General features: G+C 42.3%; 1 protein-coding gene and 1 pseudogene across 5 annotated transcripts in view; one reads left to right on the top strand and one right to left on the bottom strand.

Moving 5' to 3' along the window:
• Window positions 1–843: 843 nt before the first annotated feature.
• Window positions 844–24,390, bottom strand: part of LOC121433858 (cat eye syndrome critical region protein 2 homolog) — a 118,926-nt gene continuing 95,379 nt past the window's right edge. For 2 of the 5 annotated variants that reach the window (XM_041632520.1, XM_041632542.1), the window contains 11 exons: window positions 23,916–24,069; window positions 22,073–22,202; window positions 20,281–20,318; window positions 20,106–20,197; window positions 18,994–19,120; window positions 18,025–18,329; window positions 16,626–16,751; window positions 15,618–16,446; window positions 12,362–13,775; window positions 8,704–8,815; window positions 844–7,792 (listed from right to left, as the gene is read on the bottom strand). In XM_041632520.1, the coding sequence (XP_041488454.1) occupies window positions 7,787–7,792; window positions 8,704–8,815; window positions 12,362–13,775; window positions 15,618–16,446; window positions 16,626–16,751; window positions 18,025–18,329; window positions 18,994–19,120; window positions 20,106–20,197; window positions 20,281–20,318; window positions 22,073–22,202; window positions 23,916–24,069 (3,333 nt within the window). In that variant the 3' untranslated portion in view covers window positions 844–7,786. The remainder of the gene's footprint in view (window positions 7,793–8,703; window positions 8,816–12,361; window positions 13,776–15,617; window positions 16,447–16,625; window positions 16,752–18,024; window positions 18,330–18,993; window positions 19,121–20,105; window positions 20,198–20,280; window positions 20,319–22,072; window positions 22,203–23,915; window positions 24,070–24,390) is intronic. The other 3 variants (XM_041632551.1, XM_041632528.1, XM_041632536.1) reach the window with 3 other exon arrangements.
• LOC121436208 lies at window positions 3,828–5,003 on the top strand (annotated as a pseudogene).

The following is a 24,390-nucleotide window of genomic DNA, read 5'->3' as shown; positions in this document are numbered from 1 at the left end:
CCAGAGCTAAATTTTTAAACATCTGGGCTTTCTTTGGTGAGGAATTCTTGTACTATGAAGGTTTTCGGTGGAACATATATAAGTCAGAAACCCAAATTTCTGGTTTATTTTTAGAAAGTAGTAGAAACAGCCGTCAGTATACAAAAGCCAGTGATGCAGCCGGGCTGGGCTTCTGATAAGCCAGTGTCTTGCCACCTCACTCTGCAGCAACAGAAACATCACCACAGACATCAATGTGATCGGCATGCCAGACCTGGTTTTCTAATGGTTTTCACTCTAAAGTTTGTTTCTGAAAGTACACAAACATGCAACTACCGCACCAGAAAATGAGATGACATAGCATATTTTATAGAAGAAACACACTATCTCCTATAAACATTCTCAGAACTATTTTGTTGTTGCTTTTGGAAGAGGCCTTAGACTGTAGAGATGGCTCAGCAGATAAAAATCCTTGCCTTCGCTGGGCAGTGGTGACATAAGCCTTTAATCCCAGCACTGGGGAAGTAGAGGGAAAAGGATCCTTGAGTTCAAGACCAGCCTAGTCTACAGAGCCAGTTCCAGGGCAGGCTCCAAAGCTATAGAGAAACCCTGTCTTAAACCTCCTCCCCCTGAAAGAAAATGCTTGAACGGAAACTCACGTGAAAGTGAAGGAAGAGACTAAGAGACAAAGCCTTGCCGCAGAATCCTATCCGGCCTCAAGTCTTCAGAGTCCAGGGATTGTGGGTGGGCACATGTATGGTTGAATTTTTAAAATAGATTTATTTATTATGTATACAATATCCTGCCTCCATATATGGCTGCATGCCAGAAGAGGGCACCAGATCTCATTATGGATGTCTGAGTCACCATGTGGTTGCTGGGAATTGAACTCAGGACCTCTGCAAGAGCACCTTAACCTTTGAGCCATCTCTCCAGCCCATATGGCTGAATTTTTATGAAATGAGGATTACTTACAAATCTAGCAAGAATTAAAAACAGGAGCTTTGGTCTAAGACTAAAGCTGATTAAAGAACCTAGCTACTTCACCAAAATGCTTTCCAGGAACTAGAAATAAAAACAACTGGGCCGAGTGGTGGCACACGTCTTTAATCCCAGCAATCCGGAGGCAGAGGCAGGGGGACTTCTGTGAGTTCAAGGACAGCCTGGTCTACAGAGTGAGTTCCAGGACAGGCTCCAAAGCTACAGAGAAACCTGTCGGGAAAAAAAAAAACAACCCCCCCCCCCAAAAACAAACAAAAAAAACCAAAAACCAAAAAAAACTCCCAAAACCAAAATTGGGTTAGCTTAAGCTTTCCTTAGGCTTGCAGCTCTGTCCTCTGCACACTTGGATACCAGCACCAGCCATGTACTGTAGCTGGGCTGAGGCCTAAGGTGAGCACCACAGACTAGCTGTTAAGGGTTTTCTCCGGACCATGACTAAGACTGAGGCCAATTTTATTACTGTCTAAGCACTTAGACTGCATCTAAGGTTGCACCATTGTGAAAACTCTTGGCATCTAATTGAGATTAAAGTGGATGCTTTCAGGTGGTAGCACTGTGGCCTAGCTCAAAAACTGCTGGGAAAACAGGAGTCTGCCCTAAGGATAAAAGTGACACATGAAAACACACCAGGCGCACACACATCAAAGCCTAATTTAACAATGTACTTTATACAAAATAACCAGTTCATATGGAAATAAATCTACAGATCTCCAAAGATCAAAAAAGCTTTTTTAAAAAGTTCTTTCAAAAAATTATCCGACACACAATATCAAACTAACTACTGAGGTAATTGTCGCTCTCAATGAAACAGGAAACCAGCAGACCATGACAAAATATATACAATATAAAAATAAATACCATTCCCTTTCCAGTACTGGCCAGGACAGTTCATAGGGCATTCACTTTCACAGCAGATGAATGTCTTATACTGTGTGCAGGCTGGAGGAGCATGGCTGGGGGCCCCCAGGAGCTGTCCACAAGTCAAGTGAGAAGTAGCCCCTGCTTAGAAAATGAAGGGACCAAGAGGTTGCAGAATGAGGTGGAGTGAGGCAGCATTTCAATAAATTACTCAATATAGCTGTCCTCACTGAACCCCAAGGGGAGATGAGAGCAGCCAACTGAAGTCTAGACAGTAGAAGGCTCAATGTCCTACCTCACCCAAGTTATGTTTAACTAACAGGCAGAGAGGGATCAAGAGCAAAGCTGATGTCAGTCTGTGAGTGTGGGACGCAGCCTATCTTCTCATCAGGAAGGGTCTACCTCAGGTCCTGAGGCTAAGGCCTTCTCACCAAGTCTCAATCACGTCTATCACATTTGTACTTTATTTAGGGTGTGTGTGTGATCTATAAAAGGCCTGGAGCTAGACCAAGCAGGCCTTTCATTCTCTTTTCTGCCTGCCACACTTGGCTCACATCTGTACTAAATCAGTGTTGTAAATTCATGGGGGAAATGCCGCTGCACGGGGCACCCAAACGTCAAGTATCTTTGCCACAGTTGTTGACAAGAGCTACCCACATTCCAGAAACCCTCCGAATACAGAAGGAAACTTCACAACAGGTAAATATAGGTATACAGGGAATCGGGCCAAGAAGTAACCAATTCTAGAAGACCAAATAAGGTTATCTGAAACACTGAAGATATTGACACTTGTCTAGGACTTTGGATTTTTAAGCCTTCCCATGGAATTTCAATGTGTGTGTGTTATTAGGGACTCAAGATAGGGCCTTGTGCATGCTGCACAAGAACATTGAGCTATATCCCAACCCACTTTTTCACTTCTGAGACAGCATCTTATTAAGTTGCCTAGGCAAGCTTGAACTTGTGATCCTCCTGCCCCACCTTTCAATAGCTGAGATTACAGATTCATGCCACCAGACCTGCATTAGGTTTGTTTTATTTTGTAGTTCTGGGGATTGAACATATGGCCCTGCACATGCTAGGCAAGTGCTCTACCACAGACCTACATCCCCCACTCCCCCAAATTAGGGCTTCAGAGCAGCATATCATTTATAAATTTGAACATTCATTAAAAGAAAAAGTTTGACCAAGTGCTATGGCTTGAAGTCTTGTTGGTGGCAAACATGGTGAGAACTATATTGGGATTATCTGTGTGTTTAAGGCTGCATTTTGATGCCAGGAGACGTTAACACACACAATCATACAGCAAACAAATGCCATTGGACAATAACACCAACTGGGCAGTCAAGAGGAAGGCTAGAGAAATTGACATTTAAAGTTGCAATCCTATTGAGCCGAGGGGTGGAGACTACAGGTCTTAAAGTTTTCCATAGACAGTTTCATATAAGCACTAGCATGAGGTTTATCTTTTGAGAACAGCTGGCCTGGGGCCTGGGCTCAGCGTGAACTGAAGTGCAGTTCACAGTCAGGTGTGCTACCAGTTGACCAAAAACCCGTCTGGCTCAGAAAGGCAGAGTGGTTGTCTCTTTAAAATGAGATGGAAAGTTACAAGAATTAGAACCCTGCATATTTAGTCCTAATCTCAACACTTTTTAGTCAAGAGCTCCCAAAATTTTTTTTTTTTCAAAGAAACAGGTTGGTTAACTTCTTGTTGCCTGCAAGATGTAGGGTTCTCAGCAGCTACTGCAGCACCACGCCCTCCTGTCTGCTGCCAAGCTCTCTGTCATGATAATGGACTGAATCTCTGAAGCTGTATCAGCATGAAGCGCAGTTCAGTTTTCACTAGTGGTGCTTGCTACGTCTCTATAATGGGAGTTAAGATCCCTGGACTTCAATACCCCTCAAACCAAAAAGAGAACAACCTTTGGAAACCCGAGTACAAACAAATCTACATCTCAAAGAAAAGTCTCAATATTTGGTAAATTTCTTCCATGTATATGGTAGGAGACCCTCATACCTGGCCTCACACCGTGGCAGCCTCGGTGTGGCTAATAGACTGCATCAAGTTGTTTTTGGACTACACCATCATATGCTATGAACTTTTATGGTTGGTGGTGACAGCTTTGAAGAGAATGCAGAGCTGCAGTCGGAGCTGTAGATGCGTCCAACCTGGTTTCATTAGCAGCAGAAAACAAAGCCTAAATGAACTGATTGCAAGACTGGAGTAAGAAAGAGCTAAAGAACCAAATCATCTGACATCACTGAGGAAACTGAAAACTTCCTTGCAAGTAGATGCTCAAATATAAAGCATACATGAACAGATCTGAGCTTAATCCATCCAGTCTAGACCAGAAATCGACTGGTCCTGATGAAGAAATTGGTAGACTAGAACTAGAATGGGAAACAGTAAGAAAGGAGAATGCTTGACTACAGAATATTGCTGATAACCAAAAGTACTCCTCCGTTGCAGACACTGAGAAAATAAGACATGAAAAAAATGAACTGTAGCAGACCACTAATAAATTATCTAAAGACCTAAAGGCTAAACAACGACAAATATGGATCGAGGAATAACAATATGCCAGAGGCAAAGAAACAATTGAAGTACAGTTGGCAGAATACCACACAAGCTGGCTAGAAAATTAAAGCTTATTCCCAAAGAAGCTGAGAATTCCAAAGGTTATGACTTTGAAAATTAAATTTAATCCTGAAGCTGGTGTCAAATGCCTTGTCAAATACAGGGATCAAGTGTAAGTACCTCTCCAAGAACTCTTGAATAAAACCAAAGAAATTAATAAAGCTCTAAATAAAAATATTAGTCTGGAGGATGCTTTAGAACAACTGAACACCATAAAGACAGAGCAAAAGTGTGAGGATGCTCAAGAAGAGGGTGGTGAACGAGGGCCTCAGTGAAGCCATGGATGAGTTACGGCTGTCCAGGTGGAATACCAACTAGTTGTATTAACCTCAACTGAAGAAAGAAGAAAAGGGAGAAATAGCTTACAGTGTCTTTTAGAGTTGATGTACCTACACATGTAGGTCTTTGGAAAAACAGATTGCTAAAACTAACAGAGAATATGAAAGAATGCATGTCTGAAAATCTGAAAATGTCTGTAGAGAACTGGAGTAACGCTGCTGCTCTAGTTAAGGCTCCTGGTGAATGAAGATAGAGTAACGGTGACTACCTTGTATCTTATAGACACAACATTAGCCCAGAACTATGCTAACTTGGTAGATTAACTTTTCAGGTGTAACAGACCAGTTATTATAGTACATTAGTAAAGAAACAAACAAAAAAATCCCGCAGGGCTGGGGTTGGGGGAGACATATCTATCCATAAACCTTCTAAAAGGCTCTACTTTTCTTTCTGAATTTTTTATTTCTTTTAGATCCTAAGGTTTCTAAGTTATGAATAAATCTGATAAAGGTTAAGTCTAACACTAAATCAAAGAATGCTTCCAATTATGCACAGCAATGTCCTCCTGGGGACTAGAGTCAGCATACTGACAAGGTCACAGTAACCAACGGATACAAGTCCTAGGCCGAGAGTGGACCTTTTAAGACACCCTTGCACACTACTTTCTAATTATTACATCTTGCAGACTCAGCATTTTCCACCGAAGACTCTAAATGAGATTATTAGCATCTGCTGAATACACCTAGAAGAGAAGAGCTGGAAGAAAAGTGAAACAAAAGCTCTTGTCCGGCTCAAGTGGGTGAGGGTGATGGGCTCACAGAAGAGCAGCATTGTATTGTTCTGGCTGCTCCAAGTTGGGAACTTATAGGACTAGAAACTACCAAATTCCCACAAGGGACACAACAGGCTCTTCTCACAGTGTTAGAACTTAATAAATACAGTAGTTCCATCTTCTATTTAATTTCTTAATAAACCAAGGGATAAAGGAACTCACCAATTCCTTGCTCCCCAATATTGTTCACAGCATTGCTTTAGAAACATGAAGAAGAGGTGAGGATGCACTCAGCTTAGTGACCTCTAGTTTTAGCACCCTGAAAAAGGTCTGATGGTTGCAGCATTCCCAGTGAAGAAGTTTCAGGCCTCTGCTGTAGTGGCAGACACAGAAGCAGCAGTAGGACCAAGCTGGCTCTTATTAGCTCAAAAGCAGACCAGAGCCATCCAACGAATCTGATTTCTTTACTCTTCTAATTCTAAACTCAAGCGTGTAGGTGTTGGGCCTCTGAAATAGTTGACCGTAAAACACCAACTACAACAAGCTTGTTGGAAAGAAAACTGCATGTATGTATGTGCTGTACTTGGAGACACTGTGTGGGTCAGCACCACCAGCAGGTTGGTAACCAGTATGTCTATCAGCGAAGTTCAAGGGTCCAATCATCTCTATAATTTGGATGTTTCCAATTTCCTTCCCTTCCCTCCTCACATATTTGGCAGACTATTCTACATTTACTGGGAATGCTGGGACTTGAGAAAAATCTTCCATTGACTCCACCCACACCTAAACTTCTAAGAATCTGGGCAGATTAATATTTATAAAACATAGAGATCTCCATACCCCAAAGCATACTGTAAAATTATATTCTTTTAAAGAGACTTGCAACTCCAGGGCATTTCCCTTGGTTTATTCTGTGTGGGGTATTCAAAATTTTAAACATAGGTCCTAACTTTGGTGATATCTCAGCTAAAATAAAATACAGAAGGCTAAAGCAGAGAGAATCCAGTGTAATTCACTTCTAAATCCATTGTAACGTAATTTAATACTGTAAAATTGTTTCCTATCACAGACACAACAAATAATTTCCAAGAACTAGCCCTTGACAGCTACTTTAAATCAACGTGATCAAGTCATAGTACTACGATTCTCTTAAAATGAATAAAAACTATACATACTGAAATAGACCTAAATTCAAATTTAAATCTATAGGATATACTTTCCTTATTCAAACCTGTGCAATATCTTTATTGAGACTAACATATATAACAAACCTGAGTAGTCACTTTCACAAAACACAGTTTGTGCTAGAAAGCGTGTGATGCCTTCTAGATCACTGGCCTAAGAGGCCCATGAAGAAGCCACTTCATCTTGTAATAACTGGAGAGCCCAAGTTCCTGGTTTACAACTATCTGGTGGGGTTGGTGGGAAAATCAGGAAGAGACATGCTTTCCCAGATCCAGAACTTGGGCCAGAGGGAGAGCAGTCTGTCCTCTGGCTGAAACACCCAGTAGGCCACAAGACAGCACCTGCCAACCACTGAGAAAAGAATGCTGAGGAGGACAAATGCAGTAAGCAGTCTCTGAGGCTGGCTGGAAACAAGCTAGTGACATACATAAGCTGACACCTTTCAGATCTTTTCTAAGTTCCACAAGCATACAGTGTGACCTGACTACACAGACAGAGACTAACTACCCCAGTGCTGTGTGCTACAGCGGGGGAAGGACTCCCAGCTCCTCCATGTGCCCACCTGACTGTCCCACTCTATATACAATACATTCACCCGGAAAAAAAAAAAAAAAAAAAAGGAGGCAACAAGAAAATTCTGTAAACTGGCCCCAGCTCAAAAACATTAATACTACAAGTAGTCCCTTCCCCAAATATATACCTGAGATTAGCTGCTCATGAATATTTAAAAGCACCACTGCATCCTTACATGTACCCTCTACCCAAGTTTAAAGTGATTTTCCCTGAACAAGAGTCTTGAGATTTGGAGAAGCCAGCAAGGACTCCAGGTACACTTGCTCTTGCTAAGTACGTCAACTATGCAGGTGATCCCAGCCAAGGGTCCTGTGTCAGTCATTTACAAAGTGTGTATCTAAAGCCCGGGAGTTCAAGCTCTGAGGATGGTATGCTTCACAGAAGAGGTGGAGGAGGATGGCAGAACAGAGGTGTACAACAATCATTCCTCCAAATCCTCCAAGACCTGTATGTCTTCATGTGCAGCTGTCCATTTCCTTGGGGATTATTTCCTCCTTGGACTAGCTCTGAAAAGTAATAAAAAATATTAAATTACATCAACTGGCTAACAATAACTAAGTAGGTAGGAAAAAAAACCACACAGGCTTGCTTATACTGCTAGTTACCCCAACAAGCTATCCTGAGTCCTGGATCTCCTATTTGGACACAGGCCCTGGTGCTTAGTAGTTGGTGGGGGGAACACAAAAGAAATTAAAAATACTCAGTGTAGTTGTGCATTTGTAAACCTAGCACTTGGAAGATGAAGGCAAGAGGACCAGAAGTTTAAGGTTGCATAAGTGAATTTGCCCCACAAACAAACAAAAACTACCAACCAAAATTCACCCCTCAACAAGTATAACTCAGGAATAATTAGAGTTCTCAGCTAGGATTCATGAACCCCTGAGACAGAATCTCCAGCATCATAAAAACCCATGAACAACATAAAATTATTTAGCTCCTACTAAAAATAAACAACTCCTATTCTCAGAATAACGAGGTCAGGCACAGGTTGAACACCCAGACTTTTTCTTTTAAGACAGGGTTTCCTTTGGCCTGGAGTGATAGTTCAGTGGTTGCTCTTCAGAGGACCAGCATCACTCACATGGCAGCTCACAACGGTCTATAACTCCCTCTAAAGCCAGGCTGGCCTCAAAGTCAAGAGAACTGCCTGCCTCTGTCTCCCAGGTACTGGGGTTAAAGGCATGCACCACTACACACCCCTGAAAAAAAAACTTTTTAAGTCTAAATATAACAATTAAAAAGAGAGTCACACTCTGTGGCATTTTGGGCTTCAAGTTTTAGATTAAATCAACGAATAAAGTCTATACAAATATCCCAACATCAAGAAATCTGAATTCTGAAGTACATTGGGGCCCAATCTGCATTATTCTTTATGCCTGCAGAGCAAGGAAATGCTCTAGTTTTTAGTAACTCTTACCTGATCCAGAGGAAGTGTTGGGGGCTTATGTGGTGGCAGCTGTTCCGGTGACGCTGCAGGTGCCGGGGTCTTTGGGAATAAGGACTGTGACTGGACTGGATGCATGTGCATTCTACAGTCAGAAGAAAGGAACAGCTAAGTGTTAGTGAGGACCAACTAGAAGAACAGGTACTTGAGTTACAAAGGCAGTGCTGTAATCAACTAGCTGGTAAATTTGGAATCAACAATACTAGAACAAAATGGAACAAGCTTCCTGGGGTGATGTTTGTACCAAAGCCAAGTATACCATAGCATAAACACAGGGGTCAATGAACCAAACCCAACATTAGGTCTGGAGAACTGGCCTGAACTCTGAGAAAGAAGACAAAAACAGTAAAAATTTGTATAGAGATTAAACATACAAAATAAGCAAATAAATAAATACTGAGCCTAGACTAGATCTTGAAGCAGAAAGAAATCAAAAGAGAAAAAACAAATCTCTAAAAGATATTCCAAGGACACAGAGGTAGTTTAAGGATATGTAAGTGACCATCCTATTTCTCCTTTGGTGTGGGACCTGCACTTTGAGACTGTGCTGCAGGGCAGTGTCCTGAGGCGGCTCAGAATCGTAAGGTACTTAATGGCTGCTATGTAAGCTCCAGCAGTTTAAGTGACCCAGCCACAGAAGGTATGACTGCCTCGCTGAATAAGGTAACGAGCCAAGAGCTAGCATAGACAAGAATAATGGGCTAATATAAACCGTAGGAGTTAATAAGAAGCCTGAGCTGAGCTAATGGGCCAATCAATTTATAACTAATGTAGACATCTGTGTGATTTCTTTGGGACTTAAGGATGGCGGGAACCAGGCAGGAAAGAAAGAAACCTCATACAACAAATGGCGCCCACGTGGACAACTGCATCCACATAAAACCCGAGAGAGTTTAGGAAGTTATTCTAGACAGAAAAGAACAGAGTTAAGCATGGCTTATTGATAGCAGCACTTTCTCAGGTGGGCTCTGCTTGCTAGAGGCAAGCGCTCTCATTTAAGAGAGGCTTCCTGACTCAGCATTAGCTGCAAAACCCTGCAGCTCTTTTAAGAAGTCCTGCCACAAAACACTTAAATGGTGTTGATGAAAAGCTGGCCCAATGCTTTTTGGTGGTGGCAGGGACCTTGAAACGCCATAGAGTTGTGGCAATAAACATGGCTACAGCTGATACCTCTGCTATGAGGCTGAAATCTCAGAATGGGCTGGATCCAGCTGTCAAAGCCATGGCTTTAATCCTAGCCATATTGCCCAGCAAATTAAAGACTTGTGGTCAAAAAAAGAGAGATATACAGTAAAGAGAGATTCAAAGACAACCTCTAAATGGTTTACAGTATGTTAAAAATATATGCAGGCTTGGGAGAGAAAAAGGTTAAAGTCCTAAAAAGAAAAAAAGAGAGTAGTTGGGAGTGGTGGTGTACGCCTTTAATTCTAACACTTGGGAAACAAAGGCAGGCAGACCCCTGTGAATTCAAGGTGTGGTGGTATACATCTTTAATCCCAACACTTAGGAGGCAGAGGTAGCAGATCTCTATAAGTTCAAGGACAACCTGGTTTACAGAGTGAATTCCAAAATAGGCAAACATACACAGAGAAACTCTGTCCCAAAAAGTCAAAAATTAAAAATAAAAGAAATGTTAAAATAAAGCCACGTAAAGATAAAAAAAAATACACAGAGTCTGGATACTGTATGTTATTATGCTCTCTTTGAATTGTTTGAATGCTGAGAAAGGAGCAAGAGCTGATAAAAGATATCTGCTTATAAATGCTGCTGAATTAATCCAAGATAGGTATTTTGAAAATACCTTGACTTCAAAATTAAAGATGTTTCGCTTTTGTTTCCACAGAAAATGAAAGGCTATGGATTTATTCTGAGTTAAGAAAAATCAGGTTTGATCAAGGAAGGCCATCTGAGAAATCTCCGGTAGATACAAATTGCCCAGATGTCTGAGTTCTACATCCAGAACAGATTCAAGATGCTGCCTGAGATGATCAAGCCTCACAGGATACTCCAGCCAGGACTTGATCATAATTCTAAATTTTCTTTAGGTCCCCATAACATTATCAGCACCCCCAACCTGCAGGAAGTAGCCTGGAAAACTATGCCCTTCTTTCTTCTAAAAAATGGACAATGGGTATTTTCCTTTGTTTAGAATGTTGGCTACAAGTTGTTATGGCTAATGATCAGGAGAAAAGCTAAACAAAAGATATTATATTCAGGAAAAAGAAAAAGGCAAAGAAAAACACAAGCAGTTACTTAGAAATGTACAGAACCAGTAGGCAAGCTGAACAGTGGTGCACTTGGGTGGAAGTGGCTGGTGGATCTGAGTTTGAGGCCAGCTGGTGTATATATGGAGTTTTAGGCCACAGTTATACAATAAGACCCTGCCTCATAAAGCAAAAACAAGCTGCGATGGTGGCACGCACCTATTATTCCCAGCATTTGGGAGACAGAGGCAATCAGTCCTCTGTGAATTCAGAGGCCACGAGGGTCTACATAGAGAATTCCAGAATGAGAGCTACACAGACGGATGCTGTCTGAAGAAAACAAAATACCTCCCCAACATAAAAACAAACAAAACAACTACACCATCTTCCCCAAAGTAAAACAGTAGGGAAAATATAAAACATGAGAGCGAGTGAGTGGCACACACTTAGGCACTAGGGAGGCTGAGGCAAGAAGACTGAGTTTCAGGCCAGCTCGGGATACCAAACAAAATCTTGTTTCAAACAAGCAGACAAAAACAACCACAAATGTAAAAGCGAGGAGAGCTTTTGATGGGATGGCAGGGGCACAACCAACTTTTAAATTAAATGGCATAATGATTAGGCTTTATTATATTTTTTAAAATTTATTTATTTATTATGTATACAAATGTTCTGCCTGCATGCCAGAAGGCACCAAATCTTATTACAGACGGTTGTAAGTTATCATATGGTTGCTGGGAACTGAATTCAGGACCTCTGGGAAAGCAGCTAGTGTTCTTAACTGCTGAGCCATCTCTCCAGCTTGGCTTTACAATCTTTTAAGTAATTTTACTAGACTATCCTTCTCTTCTCTCTCTCTCACATCTTGCTGACATTAATCATGACTTGTTCCACCTTAAAAAAACAAAACAAAACAAAACAAACCCAACAACAAGGGAGGAATTAGGTAAGAAGGAAAACTTTAACGACATATATTTAGGCTTCCTAAGGCAGACTCTCTTTACCCTGGTCTGTGCCAAGTTAACTAAACAGCAATGCTGATCAGCTTTCCTGATAGGCCAGGCACAGTGCCGCACACCTGTAAATCCAGTTCTTAGGAGGCTGAGACAGGATAGTTCCCAACAGTTTGAGGCATGGGCTACACTGTGATCATTCGCTTCAAAAACAAACCCCCTAATCTATTTTTTGAAATAACGAACAATCTAATCATTTAAATACTAATTCATAGATCATGTAAATTCTTGAGTTAGCTATCTACCACCAGTGCAAATGTTGATTCATTTTACCAGGGGAAGAAAACAGAAAAGACAAAAAAAAAAAATCTAATCTCTATTAAGTCATAATTCACATCCTTTCTTTACCTTGGACAATTGTCTTTATTCCTAAAGCACTGTTATTTTTTTCAGAGAAATTTAATGCAATCTTACCCCGATGGTCTGTGCATTTCTTGGAAAGGGCCTCTTATTCCGCTTCCAGTGCCAGTCTGCTCCATCACTGTAGACTGAAAGTGACCTAAGCCCTCTTCCTGACAGCGATAGAGGGGGCCCTCTGAAGAGAGGCCATTGGGCTGGGTGGCCACCGAATGGGGAGGTGGATGGGCAGCCACAGGGGATGGGTATGCCCTGGGCTGAAAATGACTGGCAGGACGCTGAGGAGTGTACGGAGACCCTGTCTGCAGCATCACACTGTGGGGTGGGAAAGCAGGTGAACCAAAAGTCATTCCTGAATTCAGAGGTGGAGTTCCATAAAGATACTCATTGGTAGACAGTGAGCTCTGCCGCTTGGTAGCTGCATTATGGTTGTCCAGATCTAGAAATTCTTTGGGACTCTCTGGTCTCTCCACAGATTCATCCAGCTTTTCTTCCTCTGGACCAGGATTCTGTCCATCAGACAGGACAACCTTAGCAGCCACTGCATCCATTTGAGTTGGAGAAGTTAAGGCAGCATTTAGTGTCTCACAGCTTTGCAGAGTAGTAGACAAGGCATTCTTATCTGAGAAGAGGGGGCGTGGAGGGTGACTCCCTTGGGGTCCACTTGGGCTTCTCTGGGAAGGAAGAGATCTCTGCCAATCAGGAAAGCCCTGTGGACCTGTGTAGTAAGGAGTCCGCTGATAAGGGTGGTAGGAGGATTGAGAAGACTGCTGGTAGGCATACCTCATTCCCTGCTGGGGGCGGTATTGGGGAAAGAGTCCAGGATGGGGACTGTTAGGCTGGAAGCCCCTGGGAGAGAAGGGCTGAGGGTGTGATCCTGGGGACTTTCCTCCCATCATAGAGCCCAAGCCTTGCAGACCTGGATTCATATGGTAATGTGCAGCTGAATTAGAGTATTCTAGGCCAGGCATGTACAAGGGAGAAAACTGATTTACACTGCCTGTCATCAAATTGGGATCTGTGCAAGGAGGTGTAGTTGCATTCTGTCCTGGACATGGCATGGTTTCCTGCAGTGTTTTACCCCTGGGGCAGAGTGGTTTTTCTGAACTACTGCCACCAAGGCCCTTCCCCTCTGACCTACAAGGAGATGCTTCATTAACAACCCCATTTTCAGGTAGAGTTCCTCTGTCTGCCACAATGGAGAGGTCTCTCAAACAACCTGGCACAGTTGGGCTGGTGTAGCTATTGTCCAAAGGCCAAGTGTTCTTGCTCTTTGATGCTTTATAGTTGTCTGCAGTTTCTGAATCATCACTTTTGAGTTCTGGGCCCTCTGTTTCCCTTTCTTGTGGTGAGCTTTGCCTGGTACAATTGGCTTGCAGGGGAGGTGTCGGGTGAGGTAGCTGTTTGAGGTATACCCCCTCTGAAGCACAAGCATTTGCTGTTTTCTCTTCGGGCCCAGGCAAAGGTTCTGCTGGGGAGGAAAAGAACCGAACAGTAAATTAGCAGTTGGACTAGCAACGTCAAATAGAGTAATAGAGAGAACATGGTGAACGCTCAGATGAACAGGGTCAAGGCTGAGATGATATTTGACAATGTAAACCTCAGCTAGACACTGCGATACAGCAAGTCTTTGAAAGGTTTCACAATACTGGGAGAGAGGGGTCCTGCAGATTCTCTTTTGTAGGCAGAACAAACCACAACTATGTTACCCAAAATGCACACGTCTTGGCCTCTCCTGTATTGTCAAAACTCAAGACTAGAAAGATGCCATGACATTTAAATCTGAGTTAAAGATCTAGTATTTCACATGGAATTTTCAACACCTACCATGAAAGTCTAAGTAATTACATCCCTTACCAAATACTGCACAAAAATCACACTATATACTGGACATAGTATATTCTTCCTCTCCTTCAGTTTTATCTTTATGGCTTTTAGGCAGTATCGAGGAACTGCTTCATCCTTTACTAGACTTCACAGTTCTTCAATGTTATGTATTAGAGACAGATGGCAATAATTAGACATGGAAAACATTGCACAGTGATTTTCAACTGTAAACTAAGATACTGGGCAGAGTCTTAGGGACAACAGACATGCAAGGCTGCCACTCTGCCAAATTTTCTCAATTATTCATGAAAAGTGTAACTTTTTCTTCTATCTATCTATCTATCTATCTATCTATCTATCTATCTATCTATCTCTTTCTCTCTCTGTCTTCTTTCTTTCTTTTTCTTTCTTTTGTTATTAAAGACAGGGTTTCTCTGTATTGGTAAACACTAGCTGTCCTGGAACTCACTTTGTAGACCAGGCTGGCCTTAAACTCAGATCTACCTGCCTCTGCCTCCTGAGTACTGGGATTAAAGGTGTACACCCCCACTGCCTGGCTCTTCTCTAAGAAAGCTTTTCTTAACATCCCTCCTCTCAATATGTAGGGGTCCTTAATCTTTCTCTAAAGTTTCCGTGCCCACTATACTGCTGCTTGTTGCCGTGTGTCTGATTTCCACACCAGCTTAAATAACATGGACTTTTTCTTTTCCATTTTTCTTCTTTGGGCAGCACCTGAAGCGTAAAGCTAGGCTGCCCCGTGGTTTCTCTTTAAACAATAAAATTATCCTTGAACTCAAAACAAAACAACACAAGCAGAGACACAGACACACACATACTGAGACTGGGCATGGTGGTACAGGCCTATGATCCCAGCACTTGGGAAATGGAGTATGAGAGGATCCTGAGTTTAAGTATAGCAAGAGACCAGACTAGGACAATCAAGATGGCCCATCCAGTATGGGCACATGCTGCCAAGCCGGAGAACCAGAGTGCAGTCCCTGGACTCACAGCAGGAGAAAACTAACTCCTACAAGTTACCCCCCCCCCCAATCAAAAACAAAACAAATGCAAGGATACTGGTAACAGCTCATACAAAGGCATGTTCTAATTAAATGAACTTACATAAAAAAGGTCTAAAAAGAGGTTGGGCATGGTGGTGTAAACCTTTGATCCCAGCACTGGAAGGCAGAGGCAGAGGAAATCTCTGTGAGCTTGAAAACAGCCTACAAACCCACTAAGTACCAAGACAGCCAGAGCCAAAGAAAAAAGTTCCTAAAAGAACTTTTTTGGCTGTATAACCATTTATTATGCTCTTGATACTGCTAGAGCTAAAGGACTTCAATTATTCAAACAAGTAGTTTATGGGAGAGGTTTGGTACTATTTTACGTTATCTTCATATTCTCTATAAAAAAAATGAACTGATTCATGAATTGACAAACACAAAAAGGACAGGGAGAGAGGGAAAAAAAAGGCATTGTAAATTACCTTGGTCATTCTCAGTCTCTTGTGTTTCACTGATATCCTGTGTACTTCCAGGATTGTCTAAAGTAGGCTTGGGGGCTGACACGCATACGGATGCTGAATGAGTTACCTGTGAAAAAGGACCAGGTAACTGAGGAGGAGTGGGCTGGCGGGGGTGGTAAGGCACACCTGGGGTACAGACTCGGGAGGAGAGCTGTTGCATGGCGATCATTTCAGGGCTGTCCATCATGGATTCCCCTCCTTGCACCCCCCGGAGGGCCTGGGAGGGTCCCCCGAAAAGAGGACTTGGTGCTGGAGCTGGAGGTGGCTGCAACCGATGTCCAGCAGACTTACAGGGTGGTTGCATATACCCCGAGGAAGGAACTCCATGAGGTAGAAAGCTTGACTGTTTAGTCCACTGGTTTGATGGGAGAGGTGGTCTCATCACATGACCAAGGGTATGAGGGTGGTGAGAGGGTCCTGGCCCCAGGTGAGGCTTCTCATCTGACCCCAAACGTCCTGAGTTTGTAACACCATGGTTCCCATTCCAAACAGCAGGGTGTACTCGATTCAGGTACTTATATGAATGATAAATATGACCAGGAGGAATTTCTGAGCTTTCAGGGAAGTCTGGGGGTCGGGCTGATGTTCCACCATGCCTAGAAGGAATAAATCCTGCCTGGAATGGAGCTGGTGGATATATGTTTCCATCTTGACTGGGACAATTCATCTGCCCAAGCTGCAAGGAGGGGGGATGTGATCCCATACTGGAAAGGTGAGTCAGGCCCCCACACATCTTCTCTTTAGAAGCACTGAGTCGGGTTCCGCGGTGGTTACTTATGCCAATGGGAGGCTGGCAACAGAAAAGGTAAGAAACATCATTAATCAGTAACAGAACAAGACAGAAAAATGCTTCACCTACTGCAACAGGTTTTTCAGTAGAGGAGAGGCTGAATTATATAATGAGAGAAGAGACCGTGTCTCAATCATGCCTGCAAATCCTTCCCAGCTGTCTTTTGGCAGACTGCTTACCTGTACAGCAAAGGGTGGGTGCTGCAAGGCATCTCCTGGGGGTACCTCTGGGACTCGAGAGGAGCCATATAAGTTGGTGGGATCTGATCCTTGAAGAGAGCCAAATGTTCCTGGTGCTGCTGTCTGCTGGAGGCAGTAAAGCAGAAGAGGAAAGATAGTCATCAAGGAGAGCAAAGGATTCCCTAAGAATTGATACTGATGTAACCCTGCTGCTAGGAATAGCGCCAATCTTAAAGTTCCTTCTCTCGCCAGGAAAAAAAAAAAAAAAAGAAGAAGAAGAAAAAAATCACCTTTCCCCACCACAAGTGGAACCATTTTCAACATTCTAGATCCAACTACATCTCATAATAATAATAATACTCACTTACTCACTCACTCACTCACTCACTCATTTATACATTTTAGAGATAGGGTTTCCTGAAGCCAGACTGGTCTCAAACTTGCTGTGTAGCAGACAGAGGATAACTTTGAACTTCTGGTACTGCTGTCTCCATCCATCTCTTAAGTGCTAGAAAGACGCTTAACCTAGTAGGACAGACTTTTCAGCAGAGAAGAAGTTGAGTTAAAATTTAACATGGGAAAAGCCCTCGCTTGGTGCACACATTACAGGTTCACACCATCATATCCATTATTATGCTGTGCTGGGGATCAACCACAAGATTTCATGCATGCTAGGCAAGCATTCTACCAACTGGGCTACAGCCCCAGTTCCTCACAATGAAACTGAAATGTTTCAGACTCAAATTCAGTCTTGTAGAGCAGCCCGCAATACAGGTAAGAATCAGGCCTTTCTGATCCCAAGTTTTGTCCCACTTGGAGAATACATGATTCAAAGGACTAAGAGAAAAGAGGGTCTAAATGACCAAGGGGGATAGGGTATATATGAGAAAAAGTCTTATTTGTGGTGTAAAGACAGGAAGATCAGGAGTTCAAGGTCAGCCTTAGTCTCCATTACAATAGCAAGACCCTGTCTCCAAGACCAAAATAAACCATCTATGGCAGCGGTTCTCAACCTGTGTTGCGACCCCAGAGGTGTCAAATGACCCCTTTTAGAAGGGTCACATATCAGATATCCTGCACATCAGATGGCTACATCATGACTCATAACAATACAAAAATTAGTTATATGGTAGCAATGAAAATAATTTTATGGTTTGGGGTCACAACATGATGAACTGTATTAAATGGTTGCAGCATTAAGAAGGTTGAGAACCACTGGTTTATACTTATATGAAGACCATACAAGTTACTAGCCCTGCGATTTCTATAGTGACTGGCTTGGAGACAATACTATGGAAGGTAAGTTTTTTCTTACCATCTGGTTTAAAGGGGGTGCCTGGCTAGGCACCCTGCCACAGTGTGGGGGGCGGGAAAAGCCTTGGCCATTTGATGTGCCCACCTCTGGAGGGAGCTGTACAGAGCTGCTGCTCTGACCATCCCTTGAGGAGGCAGCTCGGCGTGCAGGGGGCAATGATTTTCCTCCATTCTCCACCGGTGGTTGTTTCCTGCTGGGCCCTTCTGAGTCTCTAGAGCGGGTCCAAACATGGCTTCCACTACTTCGACCAGCTCGACTCCTTCTTTTTTCCCGTTTTTCATCCTCTCTGACCCAAAATTCCTCATCCGTGTCTCCATCTTCACCAGGGAAATGCTTTGTCATGGCCCGATGGAAACACCGCTCCAAATTATCAGACATCTTGGTATACTCTAGAAGGCAGACACAAGGACTGATCTCCAGGTACATATTTTACTAGATATAAAAGATAATTATTGACAATAATAATGAAAGCTGCTGTGCTAAAGTCTGATTTTATTTTACCTCTGGAGAATATTATACCGTAAACTATGGACACAAAGATGAGGATTTAGTTTCTGCTTAAGTATTCTGCTCAATGCTGAAGATGTGTAACATAAAGGTGACTCTAGTACATTACCTCAAATAAGCAAAAATTTAATTCTTTTAGGCCAAGTTACTAAAATTACTAAATATTATAATTGGACTTTGATTTTTAGGCTACAGTATTTGGGTTGAAAGACAAACAGCACCAAGTTTCAGGATCATTAGAAAGCTATGATGCCATTTTTCAAAATGATTTAAGAGCGGGAGCCCAGGGATGCAGCTCAGTGGTAGACTGCTTACTGAGCATTCAGGAAGCATTAGACTCCATCTCCTGTACAAACAAAATAGCATGAGTTCAATCTTGTCTGAAGCCAAGAGACCAGACATCTGCTAGACTCTGTTTATCCAGAAGGCTGGATCATTCCCTGGTTTACAAAACTCGAATAACACATCCCCTGGCTTTTAGTATACATTCTGTTAGTAGTCTGAAGGCAAAATATGAAACCCAGCAAAAAGGCCGTCACAACCTACCACTACTGTCCCCATTGTATTTTCGACAATTCCTGAACATGGTCTTCATGTCATTTACAAATTCCTCCTTGGTACAATATAAACCTGCATTTAATTTCTTCTCCATGCTTGAAATATCCATGGGGATCTAAAATAGGACATAATACTTTAATTAAAACATGCTATAAAAGGCCAGTGGCGCACGCCTTCATCCCAGCACTTGGGAGGCAGAGGAAGTGGATCTCAGCCTGGTCTACAAAGTGAGGTTCAGGATAGCCAGGACTGTAACAAAGAAACCTGGTCTCAAAAAAACAAAACAAAGAAAGAAACAAACAAACAAAAAACATGCTCGAAAGGACACAGTGGCTATAATTCCAGTACTGAAAGTCAGAAGTGACACAAGTTTTAAGATAGTCTGTGCTACATACTGAATTCCAGGCCAGCCTTGGTAACAGAGTGAAACCTTGTCTTAAAACAAGAAAAAAACAAGAAGTTACACATCACCCCTAGGAGGAAAAGGAATCCTGGCATTTTAACTTCTCAAAAACTTGGTATAACTGAGAGTATTGGCACATATGTTTAATCCCACCACCTAGGAGGCAGAGGCAGACAAACCTTTCAGAGTTTGAAGCTAGCCTGGTCTACATAGTGAATTTCAAACCAGCCAAAAAGTCATAATACTGTCTTAAAATGAAACTAATCCAAATCCAACAAAAAGTTGTATATGTGTGTATCCCAAATTTAAGGAGGATATAAAAGCAAGAGAGAAAATAAAACAAAACAAAATTTAAAAACCCCAATAATGTTTTAGTTTGGATATGAATTGACCTCACAGATCTTTGAGTTTAAATCTTCCAAGCTATGCTTGGTTGTCTAGGCTGTGGAAGCTTTAGGAGTTGGGCCTAGTTAGAGGGATTGGGGCACTGTGGGCTGGTTCTTAGGAATTATACCCTGCACAAGTTCAGGCCAGAAGTTCATGAACAAGCTTGTAGCACCATGGACAGAGCTGCTTGCTACCCTGGATTCTACACTTTGAACTGTGAGCCAAAAGAGGTACTTGGTCACTATGATAGAAAATGATTAATATAAAACCCAAGCAAGATACACATGCTTAAGTACAATTTAAAAGATACCTTAATAATCTGGTAATAGTTTGGGGCATAAGATTCATCCACAGGTTCCAAGAAAGGCCAGGAATCCTTGTGAGCCTTTACCACATCTAGAACTGAAAGTGAAAGAGAATATAACTGACATTTTCCCATGAAAAGATGTTTATCAGAAATACAAAAGCCGAGAACAGTAACTAACCTTTATACATGGCAGTGAAATCGTCGTCCAGCTCAAAGCTGTGAACCACAAACAAGACATTAGTAAACTCTGGCCACCAAACAGATTGAGAAGAGTGTTATTTACTCCCCATAGGTAGCCTAACACTGATACCACTCACTGGAAAAAACATGAGGATGGCAATGGTGATCATAGCAAAAAAGAGGACTATTAGATTCTCCATTTATAAAATGAAGAATTGGCCTAAATTATCCATAACTTTATTAGGACTATTTAACTAACCAGAATTTTTATATTTATTTTTATGAAGACAGGCTTTTGTTATATAGTACAGACTGACTCAAATTTCAGATTCTGCAACAGTCTCTACAGAAATGCATTACTTGGTGGTGGCGCACGCCTTTAATCCCAGCACTTGGGAGGCAGAGGCAGGCGGATCTCTGTGAGTTCGAGACCAGCCTGGTCTACAAGAGCTAGTTCCAGGACAGGCTCCAAAACCACAGAGAAACCCTGTCTCGAAAAACCAAAAATAAATAAATAAATAAATAAATAAATAAATAAATATAAATAAATAAATAAAAATAAAAAAATGCATTACCACTCCTGGTGGGAAACAACTATTTTCTTTTTCTTGAGATAGACCCTATCTGTCCCACTACGCCCTATCTAGACCAGGCAGGCCAGGAACTCAAGAGATCTACCAAATGGTGGAATTAAAAGCATGCACCACCACACCCAGCTGATTGGTTTTCCCTTTTGAACCTTGCATCCCCCCTGCCATGGTTCTATTCTGGCCAATGTTCACCCTAGAAACTGCTGAGTATTGTTATGTAACACTATACCTGGCAAAAAGTAAATATCTTAAACAGTAAAATGCTCACTGAACATGGTGGTGCACTTTTGCAATCCTGGCACTGGGAAAGCTGAGGCAGCAGGATGGCAAGTTCGAGTCTTGAATCCTAAATTTGAGCTGTAGCTTAGTGCTACAGCACTTCCCTAGCATGCCTAAAGTCCTGGGGGTTCAATTTCCAGCACCGTGAAACAGAGCCATGCAAGATGGTCTACATACTTCTAAGAAGCAATTCCCCATTAATAATACATTCTGGTGTTATTGAAAAGTTGGGGTAATAAGAGCTTTGTTAAAATGATTAGGGAAGAGATTCATTAAAGGGTGTGTGTAATTGGGGGGGGGGGGGGGAGACACAGACAGCAAGACAGCATAATTTACTATTCTCTTCCTTCCTCTCCCTCCGTCTCTCTCTGTAATTGCCCTAGCTGTCCTGTGAAACTCACTCTGTAGACGGCATGCCTTTGCCTCTAGAGTGCTGGGACAGAAGTATGTGCCACCACACCCAGAACCATGCTTTCTTAACAGTAAAATAGTGAAGGCCACCGCCCCCTACATAGGCCTGTTACAAGAAATAAACGAGATAGTAATTTTATAAAACTAAGAATTTTGTTTTGTTTTGTTATTGAGATAAGGTTTCTCTGTGTCTTCGTGAGTGAGTGTAGGTACACTCAGAGGTCAGAACCACCTGGAGCTAAAGGTCACTCCAGTGACCCTGAAAGATAATAAGTGAGCCATTTCCAGAAATACTTTTTAAAAATTACACTATTTTATTGTATACATGCACCACATGAGTGCATTATAGTCCATGTGTGGGGGTCAGAGGACAATCTGCCACCTCTCCCTCCACTATGTGGATCCCAAGGATCCAACTCAGGTCATCAGGCTTAGCAGCAAGTGCTTTCAGAGAGAAGTACTTGCTGGTGTGGCCAGCTGCTACTGTTGCTACTACTACTAAATACTCACAGGTCCTTGGTCTTCTTCTCTTCCCTCATAGGAGAATTCGGGTCCAAATGGGAAAGTTCTGGGGGTAGCTCCTTGCCTTGAGCCAACAGCCATGCCCGCTCTTCCCTGAGCTTTCTTCTCTTAGCTCGATCTATACCCGAGACACAGACACAGGACCAAGTGAACATTTGCACTTGCTGCTCTGTTGGCCTTCTGTGAGACCACCATCAGTTATACACACAGTAACCTCATTCATTTTATTCAAGTGCCATATCAGACAGAGTTTGTGATAATCCCAGTTAAATGTCACTTTAATCATTAAACTCTTTTTACTCTTTTTTTTTTTTTTGGAGGCAGGGTTTCATGTACCAGGTTAGCCTCAACCTTACTATATAGCCAACACATGAACTCTTGATTTTCCTACCTGATCCTTCCAAGTGCTAGGATCATATGAATCCATGTTCTTTTTCTGATCACAAAATACTCCTAATTATATAGATTTGTTTATAATTTCCACAAATTCTTCTGTTCATTACCATTAACCTAGATCAGTAACTGGAACAGAATGGGCGCATAAAAAATGTCACTCTGTAGGTAGAACCATCTCAGCTGGATGTGGTTATTCAGACCTCTAATCAGAGTGTATAGGAGGCTGAGTAGGGCTACCACAAATTCTAGGTCAATCTGGGTCACATAATGAGACCATGTCAGAGGAGGGAGGGAGGAAAAGGGAGAGACAGAGATCACAGGAAGAGGGAGCAAGAAAGGGAGAAGGAAACACAGAGAGAAAAGCATTGGTATACATTAAAAAAGGTTCAATTGATAAATACTATCTATGAAGAGAACTAAAGTTGTTATTTTTTGCTTTTAAAACTATAGACAAAGCCGGGCGGTGGTGGCGCACGCCTTTAATCCCAGCACTTGGGAGGCAGAGGCAGGTGCAACTCTGTGGGTTTGAGACCAGCCTGGTCTACAAGAGCTAGTTCCAGGACAGGCTCCAAAACCAGAGAAACCCTGTCTCGAAAAAACAAAACAAAACAAAACAAAACTATAGACAAGTACTTGAAAGGCAAAGGCGGGTGGATCTCTGAATTCAAGGCCAGTTTGGTCTACATTATAATGTCCATACCAGCTATGGCTATGTAGAGAGAGCCTGCCTGAAACAAACGAACAAAAAATTGACAAAAGAAAAATGTTACTACACTGAAACTGGAGTTTGAATCAAAGCAAACTACCTGGCACTAGTAAGATAACAGCACCATTCCAACGTACCATATGAAAGAAAATCTGGGACAGAGATGTAGTTCAGTTGGCAGATTGCTTGCCCAGCATGTAGACAAGTCCTGGGCGCACATTACCACATAATCTGGAAGTGGTGCTGCCCATCTGCAATTTTAGCACTTGGGAAGTAGAGGCAGAAAAGCTGTTCAACATGAGTTCAGTGTCAGCCTGAGCTACATGCAACCCTGTAGCTCAACAAAATAAAACAAAAACTCCAAACATAAGCCTTTTTAAAGCACATACCATTGCACCTGTGAAAGCAATTGCCAATGTCTTAGAACCTGTTTAAAATTATATATATATATATATATACACACACACACACACACACGCGCGCGCGCGCGCGCGCGCGCGCACACACAGTAGAAATCTAAATAAAAAGCAAGGTACTAAAAAGTATACTGAGAATGACAAGGGAGTTTGGACAGAATGTAAAGGGAGCAAGACTAAATTCAGTTGAGTAAACGTAACAGAAGACAGTTTACAAGACATTTAAGAAGAAATGTCCAGAAGCAATGGAGGTAAAGGATGATCTGGCCTTGGCTACAAAGTGGGTTGTTCTCACTCTTGAGCCCCTACATACCTTCCACTGCCTTGACCTTTTCCTCCAATTCCCGCTTTCTCTCCTCTTTCAACATCTGCTCTTGCTCCTTCTTCTGCACTGCCAGTAGGAGCTGCCGTTCTTCCTCTTCCTCCTTGCGCTTCTGTTTTTCTATCTTGGTGAGCATGGGAGTCTCCTGTTAGGAGCCAACAAGTGCAAAGGGGTCAGCTGAAAATACAGAGTAGTTCTTCCTTGAGTCAAGAGATAGTTTACTGAATTCAACAGATACCAGTAGTCACAGGAATTAGACCACAGGAGAAGACCATAGAGACTTTTTATTATATGTGATGTGTTATCAATGTACAAAAATACACGAGTATTAAAACATATAGGAGGTACAAACCAGAACCATAGATAGCACTGATTATGAGTTTGAAGCTACTTAGCCCAGGCCACAAAAAGACCCTTTCTTCACAGGAGGCAGAGGCAGAGGGAGAAGCAGGCAGATCTCTGAGTT

This window comes from Microtus oregoni, unplaced genomic scaffold (genome assembly GCF_018167655.1).
Source record: "Microtus oregoni isolate MIOR12 unplaced genomic scaffold, Mior012 000002F_ref0000024, whole genome shotgun sequence".
NCBI lineage: Eukaryota > Metazoa > Chordata > Mammalia > Rodentia > Cricetidae > Microtus > Microtus oregoni.
The sequence above is the reverse complement of the archived record's forward strand: the minus strand, read 5'-3'. Positions and strand labels throughout refer to the sequence as shown.